The sequence below is a fragment of the Nycticebus coucang genome, chromosome 11 (genome assembly GCF_027406575.1).
Source record: "Nycticebus coucang isolate mNycCou1 chromosome 11, mNycCou1.pri, whole genome shotgun sequence".
In the NCBI taxonomy this organism is placed as follows: Eukaryota; Metazoa; Chordata; class Mammalia; order Primates; family Lorisidae; genus Nycticebus; species Nycticebus coucang.
Genome location: NC_069790.1, coordinates 74881831 through 74905318, shown reverse-complemented (window position 1 = coordinate 74905318; position 23488 = coordinate 74881831). Strand labels below are relative to the sequence as shown.

The following is a 23488-nucleotide window of genomic DNA, read 5'->3' as shown; positions in this document are numbered from 1 at the left end:
GAATGGGTGAGTCTTAGGAAACATCCTCTCCTAAAAGTTTACATTTTTCATTGACTAGACATGATTAGAATAGACTTTTGAAAGCTATCTGGCCAGGCTGGGAGGTGAACTTAGAGATCAGAATCACACTGCTACTAAAAGAACAAGGTCATTTCTATGGTAGTTCAAAAACCATTTTATCACACCCTAATGCTGTCTCAGGTTAACTGTAAATCACTTCAAACAGAAGGGTAGCTTATGTGTAAAAAAGGTCACTGCCACTTCATGTAGAGAAAATATCTGAAGTATCTGAGTAAACAGCAAAATAAATGATTTCATTACAAGCTTTTATATTCACTTGGTATCAAGTCCAAAATAAACCTGAAGACCATGGCAAGTTGCAACTGTGTTAATGATGAAATGTGGTATTTACTGTTTAAATTCAGCAACTGGAAGAATCCCCTGATCAGGAAGATTGGAAATAAGAAGCTTATGTGTGCTATTTCTAGCTGTATTTCTCTTTGGGAAAATATGACTGACTCATCAGATTTTTGGTATTATTGTTACAACCTTTTCCTTCACCTCTGCGTCATGGTGATGAACTAAAGATCTTATTTTCTGGGCACACTCTTCTCCATATAACAGGAAAAACAATGAACCTTCAGTGAAAGGCTGTGTAGCTGAACAGCCTTCCATTTTGAGGCAGTTATTTATGTTCTGAAATAATGTAAGTGCTCGAAGAAGAATCTCCTTTGCTATGTTGCCATCGTAAAGGGAAAGGAATGACGAATCCACCTGAAAGAGGAAGCAATGAGTAGTAGTCTATATTAATAATACATGAAAACATCATCTACATGTATTTTCGCATTTCTTTTTTTTTTTAGTTAATTAAGTAATTTTATTTATTTATTTTTTTGCAGTTTTTGACTGGGGCTGGGATTCAACCCGCCACCTCCAGCATATGGGGCCGGCACCCTACTCCTTTGAGCCACAGGTGCTGCCCACATTTTCACATTTCACTGCATTAAATGTTTTACATTTTCAAAATTTCATAGAAAACCCTAAAATTGCATAATTTAAATGTATAAAACCTTATGCATCCTTATGTCCATACTAATGGAAAAAAGTAGTTTTGTGTTTTAGTTGAAAAATACAATTTCTTTGGAATCCCAGAATGTAGTTATTTCCTTTATAAGACCCATTACATAGTTTTCATAGTAACTTATTAATTCACCAATCCCTGTAATGTTCACACATAATACAGGGTACAGAGCTGGGAACACAGATGAGATGAATAAGACAGCCCTTTTTCTGTAGAAGTTGAGCTCCGTTCCATCTCAGCATCACTTCTGCTTCCTTCAGAACACATCACAACTTTCAATCATCTTGTTTGATACATAGTTTTGTCTTTCCTCTGGACCACAGAATGCATGAGGACACATAGGGACATGGTGTCATGCTATGCTAACTGGGGTGTCTCGACACTCAGCCCAGCTTCTAGCAGCTACTGATGACTCAGTACTGCTATTTCTATGGATACTAGGATACACGTTAACAAAAAAAGGTCAAGTATAAAAGAAGGGACGGCGTAAGCGCATACAAAATTTGGTAGAGATTATAATTTATTGTTGCAAGAGAGAATGAAAATCTTTTCAAAAGTTAAAATATACTCATTAGGGCATTTATATATGAAAAAAAGAACAAAAAGGCCATCTTTAATATTGTTTCTCAGAGATAACCCTGTTAACATTTTAGGATAAATTTTTCTAGATAAGTTCATCCAAATCTATGTGTGAATTTACAAAATAAATATGTAAACTATTTACTTGGGCACTGAGTAGTCCTTCTGTCATGGCTGGATTTTCAGACAAATTCAAAAGCAGTTTCAAAACTTGAACCTGAAATAATCAGAATATTTGTTTATTTCAGACCAGCAAGCATGCATCTTCTTTCCCAGACATGCTGTCTTCTCCCCATGTTCTCCTTTTTTTTTTTTTTGTAGAGACAGAGTCTCACTGTACGGCCCTCGGGTAGAGTGCCGTGGCGTCACACGGCTCACAGCAACCTCTAACTCTTGGGCTTACGCGATTCTCTTGCCTCAGCCTCCCGAGCCCATGTTCTCCTTTTAAAGTCCTGCCTATGCTTCCCAAGACTGGCTCACATTCTCTCTATTCCATGAAGCCTTCTCAATTCATCCTACTTAAAAGGTTTCTTTCTCTCTCTCTGAACTCTACAACACTTGGCCATTCTCAGCTCTTACAGCGTCATTTAAACCTTATTTTTTCAATTACACTGTTAGGGAGATGGGGGAGACATTACTATAAATGTCTATACAATCACTCTAGACTCACACACTAACATATTAGTAAGCTTAACGTAAATAATTTTTTTTTTTTTCCTTTGAGGAAGGGCCTCACTCTGTTGCTCAGGCTAGAGTGTAGTTGTGCGATCACAGCTCATTGCAACCTTGAATTTCTTGGCTAAAGCAAGCCTCCTGCCTCAATCTTTTGGGTAGCCGGGACTACAAGTAAGGCCACCATGCCTGGCTAGTTTTTTTTTTTTTGTAGAGACAGGGTCTTGCTAAGTTTCCCAGACTGGCTGAAATTCTTGGCCACAAGCAATTCTCCTGCCTTGGACTCCCAAAGTACTGGGATTACAGTTGTGAACCAGTGTCTGGCCAATAAGTGATCTTAAAAACTCTTGTAAGAGCCTAGTTCGGGGTAGAGGGAAGCTGGAGGGGGAAGGAGGGAGGACGATTGGCAGGAGGGAGGGCATGAGGCGGGATCTCAATGTGCACAATGTGAGGGTGTATAACATGCTCCTTGGGTGAGGGGCTTTTCTACAAATGGAACTTCACCCTCAAAAGTGAGAACAATGTAACCTAAAAATTTGTACCCTCATATTAATTTGAAAAAAAATGAAAAAACAATGAAAAAATTAAAAACTCTTGAATCCCAGTTCGTTTCTACTTAAAGCATTAAAAATTTTGGAACAGTTTAATTACCAAGACTAAATAAATAATATGGCTCTTCTCTTTTAAGTGAGTTACTATGAATCTCTGAGGTTATCTTTATGTGAAAAATGTTTTATAATCATGTAAATAGGCACAGTGATATGAATAAGCAAACAAATGCTATTTAATAGCCTACTAGCTAAAATATCAGTATTCTTGTCACTTACAACTGAAAAGTTAGTAGTAAAAACATTCAAATATGCCAGGGGCAGTGGCTGTAATTCTAGCACTCTGGGAGGCCAAGGTGGGTGGATTGTTTGAGCTCATAAGTTCAAGACCAGCCTGAGCAAGAGTGAGACCACCATCTCTAAAAACTAGCCAGGTGTTTTCGTTGGCGCCTATAGTTCCAGCTACTCAGGAGCCTGAGGCAAGAGAATCCCTTGAGTTTGAGGTTGCTGTGAGCTATGACGTCATAGTACTCTACCGAGGGCCACAAAGTGAGACAGGTGCCCGGCCAAAGAAACTTCTTTTTTTTTTTTTTTAAATTGCAAAGGCAGTAGATCCTTACTATAGACTTTTTTTTTGGCCAGGGCTAGGTTTGAACCCACCACCTCTGGCATATGGGGCTGGCACCCTACTCCTTTGAGCCACAGGTGCTGCCCGACTTTTTTTTTTTTTTTTTTTAAATATAGAAAAGCACAAAGAGAAATTTTCCATGACCAGAAATGATCAAGTTTTGGTGTTGGGGCAGCACCTGTGGCTCAAAGGAGTAGAGTGCTGGCCCCTATATGCTGGAGGTGGCAGGTTCAAACCCAGCCCCAGCCAAAAACTGAAAAAAAAAACAAAAACAAAAACAAAAAACAAGTTTTGGTGTTTCTCTTCTGGCCTTTAACTGTGTACACATCCTATATAATTGTAATTCCTTTGATCATGCTAATTTATTAAGGAGGACATAAGGTTTTGCTTAATTTTATTGTTTTTATCAATTATTTATTTTGATAAAGTAAATATTTAGTCATGATAAAAATGTTAAGCAGTGTAGAAGGGAACAAGGTAAAAACAAAAGCCACCATCCTATCAGCCCATCCCACTCTCCAATGATAACCACTGGTAAATTCCTTGTGTAAACACTTTTTCACACACATGACTTCTTCAGGTGAAAGAGAAAGGAGACTGCTGATCCTTCTTTAATGTACTCCCTGGAGGTCACTGCCAGATCTCATCTGGCCTAATTGGCTGTCAGCAACACCAAGAATTAAGTCTTAAGAAAAGACACCTGATTCCAATGTCAGTGAAGTTATGATTAGGAGAAAAGGTATAAGAGTTATGAAATAGGATGGTCCTAAACCTATGAAATAAGCCTGGGTGAAATCAAGAAAACCTAAAAAGGTTCACTAATAGTCAAAGAGGGCAGGTATACAACCAGGGAACAGCAACAGCAATAGCAATAGCTATTTGGTATCCTGTACTAAAATTTAATGTTGCTATCCTCTGTAAAAGAGAGTTAAACATGAGAAAGAAATATATGAAGTACAACTGTAGATTAAAACCATAGTAAGGCCTCTATTTTTTTTTCCCTCTTGTTGCATGCATCATCTTGTGGTGACATTAGGACATTTATTTTAAGCCATTTGATTTGTTCTCATTGCAGATGCAGTGAACACAGTTTACTTATATTAATCTTTCACTATTTGTATTTAGTTATGAATCAGTGGTGTACACAAAAGGTTATGAGAGTACACTGAGGTCCCTGACTTAAGTAAATAACATATTTTAAAAATCATTTTAGTGGTTATTTATTAAGACAATACTTAAAATGGATAGATTTTCCCACTAACAAATGGATGACTATCCAAAAGGTTATTTGCAAGCTGGAACTTTAAACTCAATTTTTACGGAGAATCAATGTTGTGATTAGTGGCTAGGTATGTACTAAGACAGACCAAAAAAGCAAATTTTCTATCCCAGAAATACTGTTCTAGTCAATGTAATGGAAAAACACAACACAACTAAACAAAAATAGAATATGCTATTGTGGTGTGAGTCACCTTTTAAAAAGTCAAAAAAATATACTAAAACACACACCATGTCTGAGACAGATACATATAGCCCAAAGGCCACACTTGCCTGGCTCTGAACTCAGTGTTCCTCCTGAGGTTTTGAATAAAGCAGCTGTAGAGTCAGGTGGAGGATTCTCCTACAGTGGCAACACCATGGAGTAGAGAAGGAAGGAGCTTCCATGGGCCTTCAGGGGCTGGAAGCCATCTTGCTCCACCGGAGAAAGATGGTGCATGCATGTTGGAAATTGCCAGGGGGATGCAGCAATATTGCTAGAAGTGTACTTGTTCTTAAATTTAATTTTGAATGCCTTTGGGTACATCTTGGACCAGATCCAAGTAAGTTTGCTGCTAGAAATGTGAAAAGCACATCAGAAACATAAAAGCAGGATTTCAGCAAGGCTCTTATGTAATCATATCCTGATAACCTCAGGAATAACTGCAGTGATAGTGGATATTTGGAGTATAGCTTCAAAACTAGTCCTTCTAAAATGTTTGTGCCATTTTGGTATCAACTGCCCTAGAGAATACAGACCAATACAGTAAAACCCCGACGAACAATGAACTCATCTGAACTTTCACTAGCCCACATTCTATTTTATGCTATTTTCTCTCTCTCTTTTTTTTTTTTTTGCAGTTTTTGGCTGGGGCTGGGTTTGAACCCACCACCTCAGGCATATAGGACTGGTGCCCTACTCCTTTGAGCCACAGGCGCCGCCCTATGCTATCTTCTCTTGAAAAATGGCAATTGTGACACTGCACTTTACTCAAGAAACTTTCATAGGTTGTCTCCAGAGTCCTTGCTTCAGCTCTCTGTCTGTTGCCCCCTGTATCTGTGTAACTGGACAGAATGATGCACTGAGACATCTTTCACATATTCAATTCACTTTATTTTCTACAAATAATGGCTAAATTAAATAATCATTTTGTGAACACTGAGATAAGCCAAAAATTCAACTAACCATCACTATTATTCAAAGACTTCTTTTAATCAAATTGTTCCCATGTCTGGTAGGGGGAACCTAGCTAATTTGCTTCAATAAAAGGTAATTGTCAAAAGCAAAATCAACATGAATCCACTGATAAGGGAGATAACAGATGATTTTCACATGTTAATTTCATAGTGCACTATTAGGGGATAAAAATTATATACTTCCTTGGGCGGTGCCTGTGGCTCAAAGGAGTGGGGCACTGGCTCCATATGCTGGAGGTGGTGGGTTCAAACCCAGACCTGGCCATAAATTGCAAAAAAAAAAAAAAAATAAATATATATATATATATATATATATATTTTCTTAGGCCTAATGTGAACCTTGATTAAATTTCCTCTTTTTTGAGGGACATCAACTTAAGGCAGGTAGCCTGGAAATTCAATTTGAATCTAAAAATCTTATGCAGTAACTCTTCGTACGTCACATAATAACTGTTTCATACCTTGGTGCTTCCATTTCCAGTAAGCAACACCTGGAACAGATCTGTGATGTAACTGTGAAGCATGTGTTGGTGGTCGTTGGTAACAGTCATGTTTGTTAACAATCTTAATCCTGCCAGCTGCACAGCAGAGTTCAGGGGACCAGAGAAGACATCCTCACAGACTTGATTGATGTATATCTGAAGGCAGAGAGGAGGAAAATGAGCATCTGAGAATCTCCAAAATTCTATTAAATACTTTTCTGCACAGATTAGGAGTAGGGTTATTGTTCAAGATGGTACCAGCTCCTCAGAAAATACATTTTTATCTGATGTCCAAATTTTGGTAACTTTTAATTTTCTTTTACCTCTCTCTTTGGCTCTAGACAAATTTGGTAACATTTTTAAAGCTGACTTGGATAATACCAGGCATTGTGCTTACCATATTACAAATATATCTCCTTAATCCTGAAGACTATCTGAATGAGATGTGTGTTATTATGCTCATCTTACAAAGACTTGAAAGCCTTCAAGGCTCTTGAGTTCCCTGCCCAGTGTCAGTCAGCAGGTGGGGAAAGCAATGTCCAAGTCCAGAGATCATCCTCTCAACTGCAGTGGCCTCCCTCTTGTTGGGGGCCTCCCAACTTAGTCCACTTTTCTATTTTAAATTATCAGAGCACATCACCATCAGGGAAGATGCATGGGGCCATATTGCATCACTGTAAGTATCTTAGCAGTAGAGTCTAGAGAGCTATATTATGTCAGAAGTAAAGAATAGGAGGATAATGTGAAATAAAATTTTTCTTAAGAATTAATTCTATCAAAAGGAAAGCAGAGCAGGCTTGGTGCTCATTGCTCAGTGGGTAGGGCACCGGCCACATACACTGAGGCTGGTGGGTTTGGGTTTGAACCCAACCCGGGCCTGCTAAACAACAATGACAACTGCAACAAAAAAATAGCCTGTAGCTATTGTAGTCCTGTAGCACCTGTAGTCCCAGCTGGTTGGGAGGCTGAGGCAAGAGAATCGCTTAAGCCAGTGGTTCTCAACCTTCTTAATGTCTTCTAATGCCGTGACCCTTTAATACAGTTCCTCATGTTGTGGTGACCCCCCCCAACCATAAAATTATTTTCATTGTTACTTCATAACTCTAATTTTGCTAATGTTATGAATCGTAATGTCAATATCTGATATACAAGATGTATTTTCATTGTTACAAAGGGGTCGTGATCCACAGGTTGAGAACTGCTGGCTTAAGCCTAGAGTTTGAGGTTGTTGTGAGCTGTGATGCCATCTCACTCTACTGAGGGTGATACAGTGAGTATCTCAAAAAAAAAAAAAAAAAAGAAAAAAAAAGTAAACAGAGCAAAATTTTACTTGGTCCAAGATTCTCCTTACTTACCTAGGTATATGTATATAATGTACCACTGGCAAAAAGTAATGCAATGCTAGTAGTACTCAACAGAACTAAACTAGTGTGATGAAATGGAAATCTGAAATTCTATTTTCTGTGTCTGGCCATGATCTTTCCAGGTTGGAAAAATTATGATTCACAGGTAATTGGTATCTACCTAAATAAATGTGAACTTGCCCAAAAGTTCTAACTGGCAAAATTTTCCCCCCTAATTTGTAGGAATAAAAAGTTACCAATTGCTCCACAGCCATTATTAATAAAAAAAAAAATCCCCAAATGTATCCATATTACCATATAAAGTAATGGCAGTGAAGCAAAGACTTAATCTGATTTCAAGATCTAAATTACATTTAAAAGTCCACTGGCTTTCTGAGGTCACAATTTCATTACACATCGATCCTTTAAAAACATGGCATTTTCTTTAGTTCTTTATAAATCATATAAATCAAAAAAATCTTTTCATAAGATACGGATGTCTTTCAAAGCATTTCCTAAAATGTGTAGAATATTTACATACTTATTGTATCTGAATCTCTTCATCATTTCACAATTCTCATAACAAGATAACCAAATGGGCGAGCTCAGTTATTTGAAGAGCTGTGCCCACCTCATCTTGCTTTCTTTTAGAATTCTCTCCTTCACCAACTCTATCTATGGAAACCTTAGACATTCTTAAGAAGCAGGTAAGACTCCACCTCTTATAGAAACTTTCAGCTCAGATCTCTCTTTTCTACAAATCTCCAATCTCCTCATATTCCATCTTGAATTACAACTACTTTTGGACTTGCCTTATCCCTCCTTCTATGATGTGACTCAAGTTTGAGAAGTCTTCCTAGAAAAAGTCCTACATACCTCATTGTTGAATATCACTATGGTCACATTCAAAGTACTCCCCTTGGCCACCTGGTGACCATAGTAATATTCAGCAATGAGGTATGTAGCACTTTTTCTAGGATGAGTTTGTGAACTTAATCATCAGACCTTGTATGATGACTGTGCTGATGGCCATTCCAGAAGGAGTTCCAAAATTGCTTTGAAGGTGCATAGCTTCCTAAAGCGAGTACCTCAAAGGTGCCTGTAGTGATATTCAGCAATGAGATATGTAGCACTTTTCCTAGGATGAGTTTGAGAACTTAATTGTCCAACCTCGTATCTTTCTTAGAAAAAGAGTTGTACCATATGCATTCCTATACTCCAGACCACAGAGCAGGAATTCAATAAATGTAGAACTGAATTAACATAATTTCCAAATTTATTGTGTCTTTCTGTTAATGTTTATCTAACCCTGGCCTAGTCCCTTTAGCACTTGAATTAAACTGAACCCCAACTTTTAAAGTTTAATTGCACCTCTTACTGGCTGGTTGAGGTTCCTCCTTCTTCTACCTTCTTCTCTGTTCCTCTAAAGGTAATTCTTGACCATAAAGTTATAAAGGATAATGTACTAAAGTTTCATTAATTGCCTTTTTATTTTCTTTTTCATTTACAGAAAAGCTCATACATTTGTGATTTTAGACAACTTACCTTTATTTTGATTTGGTTTTCAACATTCACACTCAGATTATTTAATGCATTTAAAGCTTTCTCTTTAATACTGGGGTTAGGACTATTGATATTGTTTCCAACAATTGGGATACCACCCAATTCACGAAGAATAGCCTAAGAGGGAAAAAGAAAAAAAACATGAGTTCTATGTGCATCCCGTTTATTGAATCTTTGCATCCACAAATATAACTAAAAATGAATGTCTTTTTGAAAATACCTTTGCTATACAGAAATCTGTAATTCCTACTTTAAGAAAAAATCTTACCAGAAAATAAAAATTATTAAGATATATAATCACTTAAACTGTAGCACAGAAATACAATTAAGACTTGCAGTGCTACTATAATGACCTTGAAGCAGTTTATAAACAAAATTATTTTACTTTGAAATGAATTATGGGTTGTACCCAACTTGAGTATCTGGCTTTTCATTATGTAACTTATATATTGAAAGCAAATTTGGAAGTGAATTTAAATTCATTCATTCGTTTTGAGACAGAGTCTCAATCTGTTGCCCAGGCTAGAGTACTGTGGCATCAGCATAGCTCATGGCAACCTCAAACTCCTGGGTTCAAACAATCTTTCTACTTTAGCTCCCAAATAGCTGGGACTACAGGCACTTGCCACAACAGTTATTTTTCTATTTTTAGTAGAGATAGAGTCTCATTCTTGCTAACGCAGGTCTCAGACTCCCAAGTTCAAGTGATCCGCCTGCCTCAGCCTTCCAGAGTGCTAGGATTACAGGCATTCGTCATTGTGCCTGGCCAATTTATTTATTTTTTTAAGAAAGAGGGTCTCCCAGACTAGAATGCAGTGGACTGATCATAGCTCATTGTAACCTTGAATTACTGGGCTCAGGCAATCCTGTTGCCTTAGCCTCCCAAGTAGGCAGGGCTATAGGCACGGGCCATCACATTTGGCTAATTTTTAAAATGTTTTTAGAGAATAGTGTCTTGTTTCCTAGGCTGTCCTGAACTGTTAGCCTCAAGCGATCCTCCTACCTTGGCCTCTCCAAGTGGTAGAATTATAGGTGTGAGCCACTGTACCCAACCTAGAAGTGTTAAGATTTAAAATACTAAAGTAGTGTTTTGTTAACACATATTCCTTTTTTATTTTTTGAGACAGAGTTAGTCTAAAGCTGTCGCCCTGAGTAGAGTACCATGTCATCATCAACAGCACATAGCAACCTCAAACTCCTGGGCTTGAGCGACCCACTTGCCTCAGTTTTTCTATTTTTAGTAGACATGGGTTCTCACTTTTGTTCAGGCTGGTCTCGAACTTGAGCTCAAGCAATCCACCAGCCTTGGCCTCCCACAGTGCTAGGATTAGAGGCGTGAGCTACCATGCCTGGCCTGTTTTAATTATTACAAGAAAAATACGCTGAAAGTTACTCTTCTCAGGCCAAGACATGCTATCCTATCAGAAAAAGATTGCCATCATCTATTCTTTACAAGGAACCCAATATTTTACTTTACTGTTTAAGGGTTAGCTTAATATTAGGGAAAAAAAGAAACTTTCCCTCTAAAATTCCAGGTTCTTTCAAAGGACTTATAGTTACTAGAAAACAGTCTTTTCTTTCTAAAATTGAATGGTTAAGACAGATCAAGGCACTATAATTGATGAAGGACACTTGACCTCTACTGCTCAAGGAAGTACTTGTTTTCCGGTGGCTTTTGGCCCACTCTGACTACAACTTGTTTCAGAGCAGTATAAAATTATGGCATCAGAAATACTCCAGAAAACAGGCAGTGCCTGCACCTCAAGGAGTAGGGCACTGGCCCCATATACTGGGGGTGGTGGGTTCAAAACCAGCCCCAACCAAAACTGAAAGAAAAAAAATACTCCAAAAGAGGTGGGTTAACAAATTAGTCACCATCTATTGTTATTCTTTGTTTGCTGCCCCTTTCCACTGAGGCAGACATGGCACCTCCTCCATCCCACATAGTTCCTGGTGGAAACACTAGTTACATGTGCTCTAATCCACTCCACTGCTTGGCTATAGGATGCTCATGGTAAGCCAGGCCTAATTATAACAGGGCATGGTCCCTTGACCCAGAGATGGACCTAAGGGATAGGCACTCGATCCTATCAGAACAATCCACCTCTTGGATCATGAGCTATTGGATGAAGACTTGAGAGGCCAAGGGCTTTCCATCCCTTTGAAGAAAACCTCTTTGTGGCGAGAGAGACAGACAAATATGTAAAGAAAAGCAGGCATAAGTAAAGCCAAAAAGCAGAGAAAGAGAGCGCTCTACCCAGCTATGGGTAGTGGCTCATGCCTGTAAGCCTAGCACTCTGGGAGACGGAGGTGGGTGGAACACTTGAGCTCAGGAGTTCAAGACCAGCAACAGTGAGACCCCATCTCTACTGAAAACAGAAAAACTAGCTGGGCATTGTGGTGGGCATCTGTAGTTCCAGATACTTGGAAAGCTAAGGCAAAAGGATAGCTTGAGCCCAAGAGTTTGAGGTTGCTGTGAGCTATGATGCCATGGCACTCTATGCAGGGTGACACAACAAGACTCTTGCCTCAAAAAAAAAAAAAAAAAAAAAAAAAGAAAGAAAAGAAAAGATAACAAGGAAGAGAGCTCCGATAACTCTTTCTCCAACCTTGAACTAGATTTGGTTATGCCTGAAACCAATGCTATTCTTAGATGTCCAAGTTAGCTGAGCTCAGTATTTCCCTTTGTGGCTTAAAATAATTTAACTTGGATTCTGTCACTTATAACTGGAAGAGTAGGTAATGCACAAAGGTTCTCTCTCTCTCCCTATAAAGCTTCACAGCTTCACAGTAAACCTTGCCATTCTGGAGAAGATGAGACTGAAATGAAGTATACATTGAAAATAATTTTGCATTTATGACAATGTTAAAAAAGGACATTAGTTAAAAATATTAAAAAATAATTTAAACTATTTTCCCATGCCGGGGGGTGGGGGGGTTAGGGGTGGAGAAGGTGGAAATAGGGAGGAAACATCCAAATTAAGCTCTTTTGTCTTTTTTTTTTTTTTTTTTTTTTGAGAAAGGAGTCTCACTCTGTCACCCTGGATAGAGAGCTGGGGCCATCATCGTAGCTCACAGCAACCTCAGACTCCTGGGCTCCAGGGATCCTCCTGCCTCAGCTTCTTGAGTGGCTGGAACTATAAGCACCTGCTATACATCTGGCTAATTTTTCTATTTTTAGTAGAATGGGGTTTTACTCTTGATCAGGCTGGTCTTGAAACCAAAGCTCAAGCCATCCTCCCGCCTCAGCCCCCCAGAGGCTTACAAGTGTGAGCCACTGCACCAGCCAGCTCTTTAGTATTGGTGTTAAGTCTCTACTTGAAGACCATTCTATACTCATTGTTGATTGTCAGAGTGTGGTCCAGGGACTACCTGCACCAGAACCATCCATATAATTTAAAAACATGTACTTAAATGTTAGATGCTTTTACTGTTTTACTGACATGCTAAATTTCAAATAATTTAAAAACTCATGCAATGCTAAATGTTGATTCGATACACTTATTATGAATGTGATGCCAATGACCAACTTTGTAGGGATCTAGAATCCTATTAATCATACTCCTATGAGGTTATGCTTTTCAGAAATAAACATTGTATTGTAGCTATTAAGTAGCCAGATTATATAATGAGGAATTGAGGCTCTGGGTGGGTAGGTAACTTATCTAGGGTCACAATTACTGTTAGTGTACAATGAAGGACTTGTTTGCTGAGACAAGGGTACTTACTTGGTTAACTGAAAAGGCTGCATTGTTACCCACAGTAACCAAAGCTTTTTCAATAATTACAGGATCTTGAGTTGACTCAAGCAGGTAAAGGAGTTTCTGAAGTTGTTCAGTATTTAGGACATCATCATATGAACCATTGGTTAAGTCTTCTGCATAAGAAGAAAGTTACCTAAAATCAGTATAGTTTTTCTTAGATTTATAAAACAATATTAAACACATACTGATACAGTATTAAGCACTTTATACTTTTAATGTCATTTAATCCTCAAGCAACTGTAGGAAAGAGATACTATTAGTATTCTCAATTTACAATGGAAAACTTAGCCTTCTAGACATCAAGAAATTAGCCAATGGTCACTTGGTATGTATGTGTCTGTCAGTAAGACACTGGATGCAAATACATTTTGTTTTTTTGAGACAAAGTCTTATTCTGTTGCTCCAGCTTCCCGAGTAGCTGAGACTCCAGGTGTGCCACAATACCCAGCTATTTTTTTTTTTATTTTTAGTAATGACAGGGTCCCACCCTTATTCAGGCTGGTCTCAAACTCCTGAGCTCAAGGGATCCTCTGGCCCTGGCCTCCCAGATGGATCAAATATACTTTTAATGATAGCATTTTTCTGTTTCTTCTTTTAAAAAACCATGCACACTCATCCAATGGAACATTTATCTGTAGGATATATATTAAGAAATTGGATTGAATTTAGCAGACCTTTTCTGAGGACAGCAAATAGAAGAAAAGCTGTGGGAATAACCAATCCTGTTGCCAGTGTGGCATTTTTGTTTGATTTACAGGAATAAGGCATGATAACTGGGATGCCAGAATAATAGTTTTACTGGTGGTGATGACAAGAGAAAAGTCATCATTTTGAGTAGGAGCTAGAATTGTCAAATGCTGGATCTGCTCCATGATTTTTAGAATAGTTCAACAATTTAAAAAAATCCTCTTTCTAGAAATCATCACAAAAGAAACTTAAAAATTTTTTTTTTCGTAAAGACAGGTCTTGCTATGTTGCTCAGGCTAGTCTCCAACTCCTGGACTCAAATAATCCTCCAGTCTAGGACTCCCAAGATGTGGAGATAATAGGCTGAGCCATCACACCTGGCATGAATGACTTTTATTTCCTACCCTGTGCTCATGAGCAATTTCTATTTTTTGTACAATAAACATGTAACTACAGTAACTATATTGCTTAAAGAAGAATCACAACAAAATGTGAGGGATAGGGACAAATACAGATTATGGGAAACAGTAAATGATATGCTGTCCTGAGAGTCATATGAGAAATCTATTAAGAAAACCTCAAAGTTAAAAGCCAGTAGATTCTCATTATTAAGACTTATGATCAGGAGGGTGGCGCCTGTGGCTCAGCAAGTAGGGCGCTGGCCTCTTATACCGAGGGTGGCGGGTTCAAACCCGGCTCTGGCCAAACTGCAACCAAAAAATAGCCAGGCTTTGTGGTGGGTACTTTTAGTCCCAGCTACTCAGGAGGCTGAGGCAAGAGAATCACCATCAGTCCAAGAGCTGGAGGTTGCTGTGAGCTGTGACGCCATGATACTCTACTGAGGGTGACAAAGTGAGTATGTCTCTAAAAAAAAAAAAAAAAAAAAAGACTTATGATCAGGGCCCTGCTGTTAATTCTGAATCCATTACTGGTCTTATTTATGCTTATAAAACAGGATTTCACCCAAATAACACTTGAAAAAATAAAGGAAAGTGATAAAAATAGCTTTTTAGAATGGAGAGAATTTGGGGTTCATTCAAACCTCTCATTTTATACACGAAGAAACTTTAGTGAGAATTATTTGGGCTCTGCCTAAAGTCACAGAGGTAGCTAGTAACAGAAACCAGAGAAATGAAAATAAAAAGTGCACTCTGGGAGGCTAAAGCAGATGGATTGCTTGAACTTAGCCTGAGCAAGATATAATCTCTACTAAAAACAGAAAAACCAGACAGGTGTGGCAGTGGACACCTGTATCCCAGCAACTCGGGAGGCTGAGGCAAGAGGATTTTGAGCCCAGGAGTTTGAGCTATGATGCCTCAGCATTCTACCCAGGGTGACAAAGTGAGAGTCTTTCTGGGGTGCAGGGGGCGGGGTGAGGAAGACAAAGAAAAAGAGAAAATAAAAAGTTATGGGCAAGTTACTTAACATCTTATGTTTTGGGGGCTCAGTTTTCTCATCACTGAATAAAATGGTTGGTTAAACTTTAACTGGCTCCAGAGGTTCTTATGCAGCCCTGAAGTTGTGTGCTTTTATACATACATGTACATGGCAGAAATGTGATACATTTAAGTTAGCCATATTTGTGAAATATTTCAAAATCGTATTACCTTGTTATATATTATCCTATAAAACCACTAAAAAAAATTTCATAAATTCTTCAGGCAGTGCCTATGGCTCAGTGGGTAGGGTGGTGGTCTCATATACCGAGGGTGGTGGGTTCGAATCCAGCCCTGGCCTAACTGCAGCAACAAAAAAACAGCCGGACATTCTGGTGGGCACCTGTAGTCCTAGCTCCTTGGGAGGCTGAGGCAAGAGAATAAAGAATAAATAAATAAATAAATAATAGCCGGGCGTTGTGGCAGGCGCCTGTGGTCCCAGCTACTTGGGAAGCTGAGGCAAGAGAATCGCTTAAGCCCAGGAATTAGAGGTTGCTGTGAGCTGTGTGAGGCCACGGCACTCTACCAAGGGCCATAAAGTGAGACTCTGTCTCTAAAAATAAATAAATAAATAAATAAAATAAAAATAAATTCTTCATTAATAGTCAAATAAAATTTTACTAGGGAATGGTGTTAAATCATAGAATTTCCACTTGGAAGGGAGAAAGTTCAATGTTGTAATTAAAACTAATAAAGGCTAGGGAGCCAGCCTGTCTAGTTCAAACTCCAAGTAAGGCTCTTTTAAGGGGAGTTTTTTTTTTTTTTTTGAGTCTCACTGCGTTGCCTCTAGTAGACTGCTGTACCATCATAGCACACAGCAACCTCAAACTCTTGGGCTTAAGCAATTCTCTACAGGTGCCCACCACAACGCCGGGCTATTTTCCTGTTGCAGTTGTTATTGTTTAGCTGGCCTGGGCTGGGTTCAAACCCACCAGCCTCAGTGTATGTGGCTACACTGTAACCACTGTGCTATGGATGCCGAGCCTCAGAGAATCTTAACTCCATTAAGCCTCAGTTTTCTTATCTGTTAAATGGGGGTTAACAATGCCTACCTCAAAGCATTTTTGTGCCTAGAATATTGGGAGTTCCTGATATATTTATTACTTTTATTAATGGGACACAAAGCTGATTAATGCAAAAGTGGCTCTGGAACCCAGGTCTTTTTATTTCCAGTACATTACTCTTCTCTCCTCACCCCTTGTGAGCATTCCTCTTAATATACAACTATTTAAAATTTCACATGAACTTTATGGCCACCCTGTGATAAAAAAATGAGCCCCTAATTTAATTTTATAAATTCTAATTTGTTTGAAAAACCATACATTACTTTTTCAGTAAAGAAAGAAAACTTAAAACTAAAAGTTTTAGAGGATGGTGATCACCAATACTTAGCTCTTCTACTGGTGAGTTTTTGGACTGCTATTACACAGGTGAGTTAGTCAAATACTACATGACCTAGATGTCCATCTAGCTTTGTGCCAGTACCATTGTCAAACAATCTCAAGTTCAGTGGTTTTACTCCAGTAAAGGAGAAATTGCAATTCTCAAACGGAATAAAAAGTGACTTCAATAATTTAAACATTGCAGCAAGACAAATTTCAAGATAATTATCATGGATCTTTTCACCTAGTAACATGATAAGCCTGTTGGTGTAATCCTGGGCCCTTCAGTAATATTATCTTCATGTAGGTTTCTTGCTACATTTACTCATAGTTTTTAGTTTTTATAGCTATCATGAATATTTTAAAGTAAATTTTTGAATTGTCATTGCTTGTATTCAAGAAGCTACTGATCTAAGTATTATTTATTTGACTTCAAGATACTTTATATTAAACTTACTGCTTCTAGTAAATATTCACGAAATTGTTTACAAAAAAAATTCAAGACAAAAATTTATTTCTCATAATTTTTTTTTTTTTTTTGAGAGAGACAGCATCTCACTTTGTTGTCCTTGGTAGAGTGCTGTGGCGTCATAGCTCACAGCAACTCCAAACTCTTGGACTCAAGTGATTCTCTTGCCTCAGCCTCCCAGTAGCTGGAAGGCGCCTGCCACAATGCTCAGTTATTTTTACAGATAAGGTCTCACTTTGGCTCAGGCTGTCTCTTGGATTTCTTACAAGTAAATCATTTTGTCACCTACAAATTATAATTTTGCTTAGTATTTATGCATCTTATTTTTGTCATTCTTTAATTTCAGAGGGTACCCTCATATTGATGAGGGTATAAACTGTTAGGTTACATAATTTACACAATTGGTAAAAAATCACAGCAGTAGTTGTGTCCTACAGGGAGTGTACCATATATGTATGCATTGTATGCATCTTACTTTTTGATTCTTTATTTTTTTGAGACAGAGTTTCACTCTCTTGCCTCAGGCTAGTGTCCTGGTGTCACAAATCACAGTAACCTCAGCCTCTCTGGCTCAAGTGATACTCTTGCCTCAGCCTCCCAAGTAGCTGCGACTACAGGCAAAGCACCACCATGCTTGGGTATTTTTCTATTTTTGTTAGATGTGTCTTACTGTTGCTCAGGCTGGTCTTGAACTCCTGAGCTCAAGCAATCTACCTGCTTTGGCCTCTCAGAGTGAGACCCAATGACTGTTAGGATTACAAATGTGAGCCACTTCACCCAGCCTTGTACTGTTTTTTTTTTGAGATGCGGTCTCACTGTTACCTGGCCTGGAGTGCAGTGGTGCTCTTATAGCTCACTGTAGCCTTCAATTCCTAGGATCAAGTAATTCTGTGGAATAGCTGGGACTACAAGTGTGTACCACCACAACCGGCTCTGCTTTTGATAGATGTTCTTTAACAATTTAATATTTCCTTTTATTTACTTCTAACTTGCTTAAGTTTTTCTCAGAAATGATAATACTTTAGTATCTTTTTATGAGATCGTGTAGCTTTTGGTTTTCTAAATACAACTCCTTCTTGTCCTTTTAGTATATTATTACTTTAATTCCCTGATGGATTTGATAGTATTTCAAGATTTTTTATATATTTATTCATAATTGAAGCAGATTTATAGCTTTTCATGCTATCCCTGTCTGGTTTGGCATTAGATTGTAAGATGAATTGGGACTGTTTACATATTTTTCAATGTTCTCAAACAGTCTTAACAGTACAGAAATTACCAATTTCTTAGAGCTTAAGAAAAGATCATCCTCTAAAATTTAAGGGTGACTGACAAAATAAATATTTTTCAAGTCTTCTTCAAAGATACAGGTGCAGCTTCAGGAAGAAGGGACTGGGCGGTGCCTATGGCTCAAAGGGGTAGGGCACCGGCCCTATATGCCGGAGGTGGTGGGTTCAAACCCAGCCCTGGCCAAAAACTGCAAAAAAAAAAAAGGAAGGGACTGTGAACTTAACTTTATAAATTGCCTGACCTAAGATAATGAGGATTTTGGGAACTGGTCATTTTAAATGACTTTGTTAGTATTCATCAGGTTGAGTTAGTTAAGGGAGAAGATAATCTGAGTCCAGGGTGCCTGCCCAATGTACTTATATAAAAGTATCTCTGACATGGCAAATATTAACGAATTAGGCTTGTAACTGTTATGGTTTAAATGTCCCCTCCAAAACTCCTATTAAAACTTAATCCCCAATGTGGCAGTATTGACAGGGCCTTTAAGATGTGATTGGATCATATATTAATGAATTACAGGGTTAATGGATTAATCAGCCATCACAGAGGATTGGTGGCTTAAGAGGAAGAGGGACCTGAGCTAGCATGTTAACATGTTCAATCCCCTCACCATGTGATACCCCTGCCGCTTTGGAACCCTGCAGAGTTCCTATCAGGAAGAAGGCCTTCAACTTTGGAGTTGTTAGCTTCCATGACTGTAAGGGACAAATTCCCTACTTTCAGGTATTTTCTTATAAGCAACATAAAACAGACTAAGACAACAAGGGCAAATACAATTTAAAAAAGACTGAATCCTCCCTAGTGCCAAGAGACCTATCTCCTCACTCCCTCTTTTTTTAAGAGGCAGAGTTTTATTTTATCGCCCTTGGTAGAGTGCTGTGGCATCACAGCTTACAGCAATCTCCAACTCCTGGGCTTAAGTGATTGTCTTGCCTCAGCCTCCACAGTAGCTGGGACTACAGCCACCTGCCACAACGCCTGGCTATTCTTTCGTTGCAGTTTGGCCAAGGTCAGGTTTGAACCCGCCACCCTGGGTATATGGGGCTGCCCCGCCAACTCCCTTTTGTTAATGCATTTCCTTGAACAAACTTGTATTTAAAAATCCTGTTTGTCCCTTTGATATAAATGTGAATCCTTTTAAAAGCTAAGTAGGCTGGGTGGAGCCTGTAGCTTAGAGGGTAGGGCGCCTGTCACATACAGAGGCTGGCAGGTTTGAACCAGCCAGACTTAGTGGCCAGCGCCCTACCCACTGAGCTATGGGTGCTGCCTAAACCATTCTTTGAAATGCAAACTTGTAGGAGAGAGCCCCATTCTCCCCATCTCCGTGAGTCTGGCTCCACATTGTAACTATCTGCTTTTTTTCCCCCTCTACACAAAGGCATTAGCTAACACAACCACCCCAATTACCAGTGAATTTAGGGCGAACTATGTAGTAAATGGTGCTATCAAGTACTCTTTTTTTTTTTTTTTGAGACAGAGTCTCACTATGTTGCCCTCAGTAGAGTGTTCTAGCGTCACAGCTCACAGTAACATCCAACTCTGGGGCTTAAGCAACACTCTTGCTTCAGCCTCCCAAGTACAGGCGCCTGCCACAACGCCCGGATATTTTTTTGTTGCCGTTTGTCATTGCTGTTTAGTAGGCTCGTGCCGCGTTTGAACCTGCCTGCCTTGGTGTATGTGGCCGGCGCCTCAACCGCTGAGCCTGTCAAGTACTCTTATATAATAATAATACTTAAGGACAGATTATCTTGAGAACGCCCACCTAATATGAAATTGGATGTCTCTGCTCAGCTACATAAAGGGGTTGTAATTCTTTCTCCCATCCCATTAGCAGACTGCCTGTGATGTGCGAGGCAATCTGGTATAACAACAAAACTTTAGGTTCTCTTCTATAGTTTTGGAGAGGTGCTTCCTGATGGCAGGATTATTTTAAATTATTCCCCTAACAGCTTCCACCACCTGAAATATTTTCCTAGAACATTCAGCAAAATGTTAAGGACTTTAAAAGCTTTTAGGGTTTTAATGTACCGGTCAACTTCCGGACAGAAGCCTCTTCTTGCACTTGTCGGCCAGCAGGGCGGCAGACAACTGTTTGCATTACCAAGACATATTCAAGTTGCGAGATCCTGGACCATGGTGATTCCAAGCTATCTTCCTATCTCAGAGGCCGGTCGAACGCTAGCAGAATTGTCCCTCTGGCATCCCTTCTTCCAGGGCATCTGCACGCAGAACTTAAACCTATGTGCCAGGCCCCGCAACAGCCCTTCCACAGCGAGAGGAATCCCTTTGGCAACATAAAGGCCCCAAGCAAGCTTTAGAGAGGCAATCAAAATGGTTTTTTTTTTGTAGAGACAGAGTCTCACTTTATGGCCCTCGGTAGAGTGCCATGGCCTCACACAGCTCACAGCAACCTCCAACTCCTGGGCTTAAGCGATTCTCCTGCCTCAGCCTCCCGAGTAGCTGGGACTACAGGCGCCCGCCACAACGCCCAGCTATTTTTTGGTTGCAGTTCTGCCGGGGCCGGGTTTGAACCCGCCACGCTCGGTATATGGGGCCGGCGCCTTACCGACTGAAAACAGGCACCGCCCAATCAAAATGGTTTTTAAGAAACCTATCCTCCGCTGTGACGCCAGACTCAGGCAGGAAAAGTTTAGGCAATTATTTTCCCCGGGATTTTGAACAAAGAAGCGTTGGCAGGGAGGCGGCTCAGGACCCTACACCCACAAAATAACCCGACTTCCTCGCTGGGGCCTCCCTTGGCTACTTATTTACCCCGAGTACGCGGAAGCCACGAGCGCCCACGCTTCTCTGGCCCCCGCCTCCGCGCTGGGCAACCGGCGGCCTCACCTGCAGACCGCGAGGGACGCAGCCTGAGCCCGCGCCCGCCTCGCCGCCGGCCCCGCGTCAGTCTATAAACGCAGTAGCAGGCACCAGCCCCGAGGAGCAGGCCCGCCGCCACCCAGCCCACGTCCCGGGCGCCGCCCATGCTGCCACCGAGGGCTGGGAGCAGCTCTGGGGCCGCGCGGGAGACTCGTAGGCGCCGGCGCGGCGGTCTCACCACTGCCCACCGGGACCAGGCCTGGAAAAAAGGAAATGCGAGTCCGAGCTCCGCCTCCCGGAAACCGCCCCGCCAAAATCCTAAAACGTTCCAGACGGGCCGACGCGTCTCTGCGGCTTCCACCAGGCGGGAAGGGGAAGCTGGCCAGCGGGAGGAGCAACACCGACCGTGCACCTTGCGCCGAGACGCAGCCTGCAGTACAAGCCAGGATTGCCGCCGCATCCGGTAAGGCCCGCCCGGCGGCGCGCAAGGCTCCGCCTCCCTCCTCACGTTAGGCGCCCGGGAAGCGCGACGCTCCGCCTCCCTCCTCACGTTAGGGGCCCAGAAAGCGCGAGGCTCCGCCTCCCTCCTCACGTTAGGCGCCCGGAAAGCGCGACGCTCCGCCTCCCTCCTCACGTTAGGGGCCCGGAAAGCGCGACGCTCCGCCTCCCTCCTCACCTTAGGGGCCCGGAAAGCGCGAGGCTCCGCCTCCCTCACGCTAGCGGCCGGAGCGCTAAGTCCGACTCCCAACTTACGCTAGAGGCCGGGAAGCGCGACGCTCCGCCTCCCTTCTCACGTTAGGGCCCGGGAGCGCGACGCTCCACCTCCCTCCTCAAGCTAGTGGAGGGGAAGCGCCACGCCCTCCTCCCGTCTGGTTGCCCGGACAACGCCCGGACGCGCCTGGCCCAACTCCCGCGCGGCGACTCCTGCACTAGCTGTGCGAGTCGGCAAGGCCTCCGACCATGGCCTCGCTTCGCAACGCCACCCCCAGGCTGAGGAACTACTTCAAGGCCAACTACATTCCTCAGGTCTGCGAGGTACTGGAGGCGCGCGGCGGCAGACACCGACCGACTGAGGGGGTTACAAGGGAGAGGGGAGTGGAGGTTAGGAGGGGCGGGGTGGGAGAGACTGAAGTCAAATTGGGACTAGTCGGCGGTCTGGGCCGAAGGTAAAGATCAGAGAGAAGACAGAGGGGTGATGGTGGCAGAAAGCGAGGAGTGGGGGATATCTCCCAGAGAAAAAGAGCGCTGGGCTCGGGGCGGAAACGCCAAACTCCAACGACTTTTAAACTTTGGATGAGAAGAACCTGAGGACCGGAGGAGTGAGAAAGAAGTGTCAGAGACGCCAAGAAGAGGAAAATCAGGAGAGAGTGGCACTGTGAAAAGTGTTTTAAGGAGGGAATGGGTAGTAATCACCTAAGATAAGGACCCGAAGGAATTCTGTGGACGCTGCCCATGGTGAGCTTGGGGTTTCAAAGGAGCTATGAGGACAGAAAGTAGATGGAGATGAGCTGAGGAAGAGCAGAGCTGAGACCTTTAGGCAGAATGTGGCCAGCACTTTGTGAAGGGAAGGACCCACACAAGCGGGATTGCCTTTGGACAGCAGGAAGACCGCCCACCTCCTCTATTATAATAGGGGAGGAAGGTAGGGTGTGGTGGATAGTACGTTTTGCAAATTTGTGGGTAGGAAGTTGATCAAGTTCCTGCGCCTGTGGCTCAGAGGAGTAGGGCGCTGGCCCCGTATACCGGAGGTGGCGGGTTCAAACCCAGCCCCGGCCAAAAACTGCAAAAAAAAAGTTCTCGTTAACTTCTGTTTTCTCTACAAATAATTGGTGAGATATTTGCCAACCGTGTGTGTTTGGGTGGGGATGAGAATGGCGGTGCAGTAGGAGGTTTAAGCAAAGACAAATTATGTGGAGAATAGAATGAGGGAGAGAGCTGTCTAGGGAAGGAAGAAGGAGAGCCCAGCTGGGTGTGGTAACTCTCCTGTGCAATTCTGAGGGCTGTACATACTACAGCCTCCCTCTTTTTTTGGATGGTAAATAGAAGTACTGTTATTTATTAAAATGTTAAGTACATACACCATTTGACCAAACATTTCCACTTTTTTATTTTTTTGTAGAGACAGAGTCTCACTTTATGGCCCTCAGTAGAGTGCCGTGGAATCACACAGCTCACAGCAACCTCCAACTCCTGGGCTTAAGCGATTCTCCTGCCTCAGCCTCCAGAGTAGCTGGGACTACAGGCGCCTGCCACAACGCCCGGCTATTTTTTGGTTGCAGTTCAGTCGGGG

General features: G+C 41.4%; 2 protein-coding genes across 4 annotated transcripts in view; one reads left to right on the top strand and one right to left on the bottom strand.

Moving 5' to 3' along the window:
- Positions 1-383: 383 nt before the first annotated feature.
- On the bottom strand, positions 384-21597 carry ARMC10 (armadillo repeat containing 10). Of its 3 annotated transcripts, none has more exons than XM_053608556.1 (6): positions 21151-21597; positions 13079-13227; positions 9333-9467; positions 6424-6600; positions 1806-1877; positions 384-774 (listed from the first exon to the last, which is right to left on the bottom strand). In XM_053608556.1, the coding sequence occupies exons 1-6, from the start codon at positions 21362-21364 to the stop codon at positions 523-525; spliced, it is 999 nt and encodes a 332-aa protein (XP_053464531.1). In that variant the 5' UTR covers positions 21365-21597; the 3' UTR covers positions 384-522. The 3 variants fall into 3 exon arrangements, with proteins under 3 accessions (XP_053464531.1, XP_053464532.1, XP_053464533.1); XM_053608557.1 differs by having other exon boundaries at positions 21226-21597; XM_053608558.1 differs by lacking the exon at positions 21151-21597 and adding an exon at positions 20407-20810.
- Positions 21598-22140: 543 nt separating this feature from the next.
- FBXL13 (F-box and leucine rich repeat protein 13) overlaps positions 22141-23488 on the top strand; it is a 266364-nt gene continuing 265016 nt past the window's right edge. Inside the window, exon 1 of the mRNA XM_053608560.1 lies at positions 22141-22233. Within this exon, the coding sequence (XP_053464535.1) occupies positions 22159-22233 (75 nt within the window). The 5' untranslated portion in view covers positions 22141-22158. The remainder of the gene's footprint in view (positions 22234-23488) is intronic.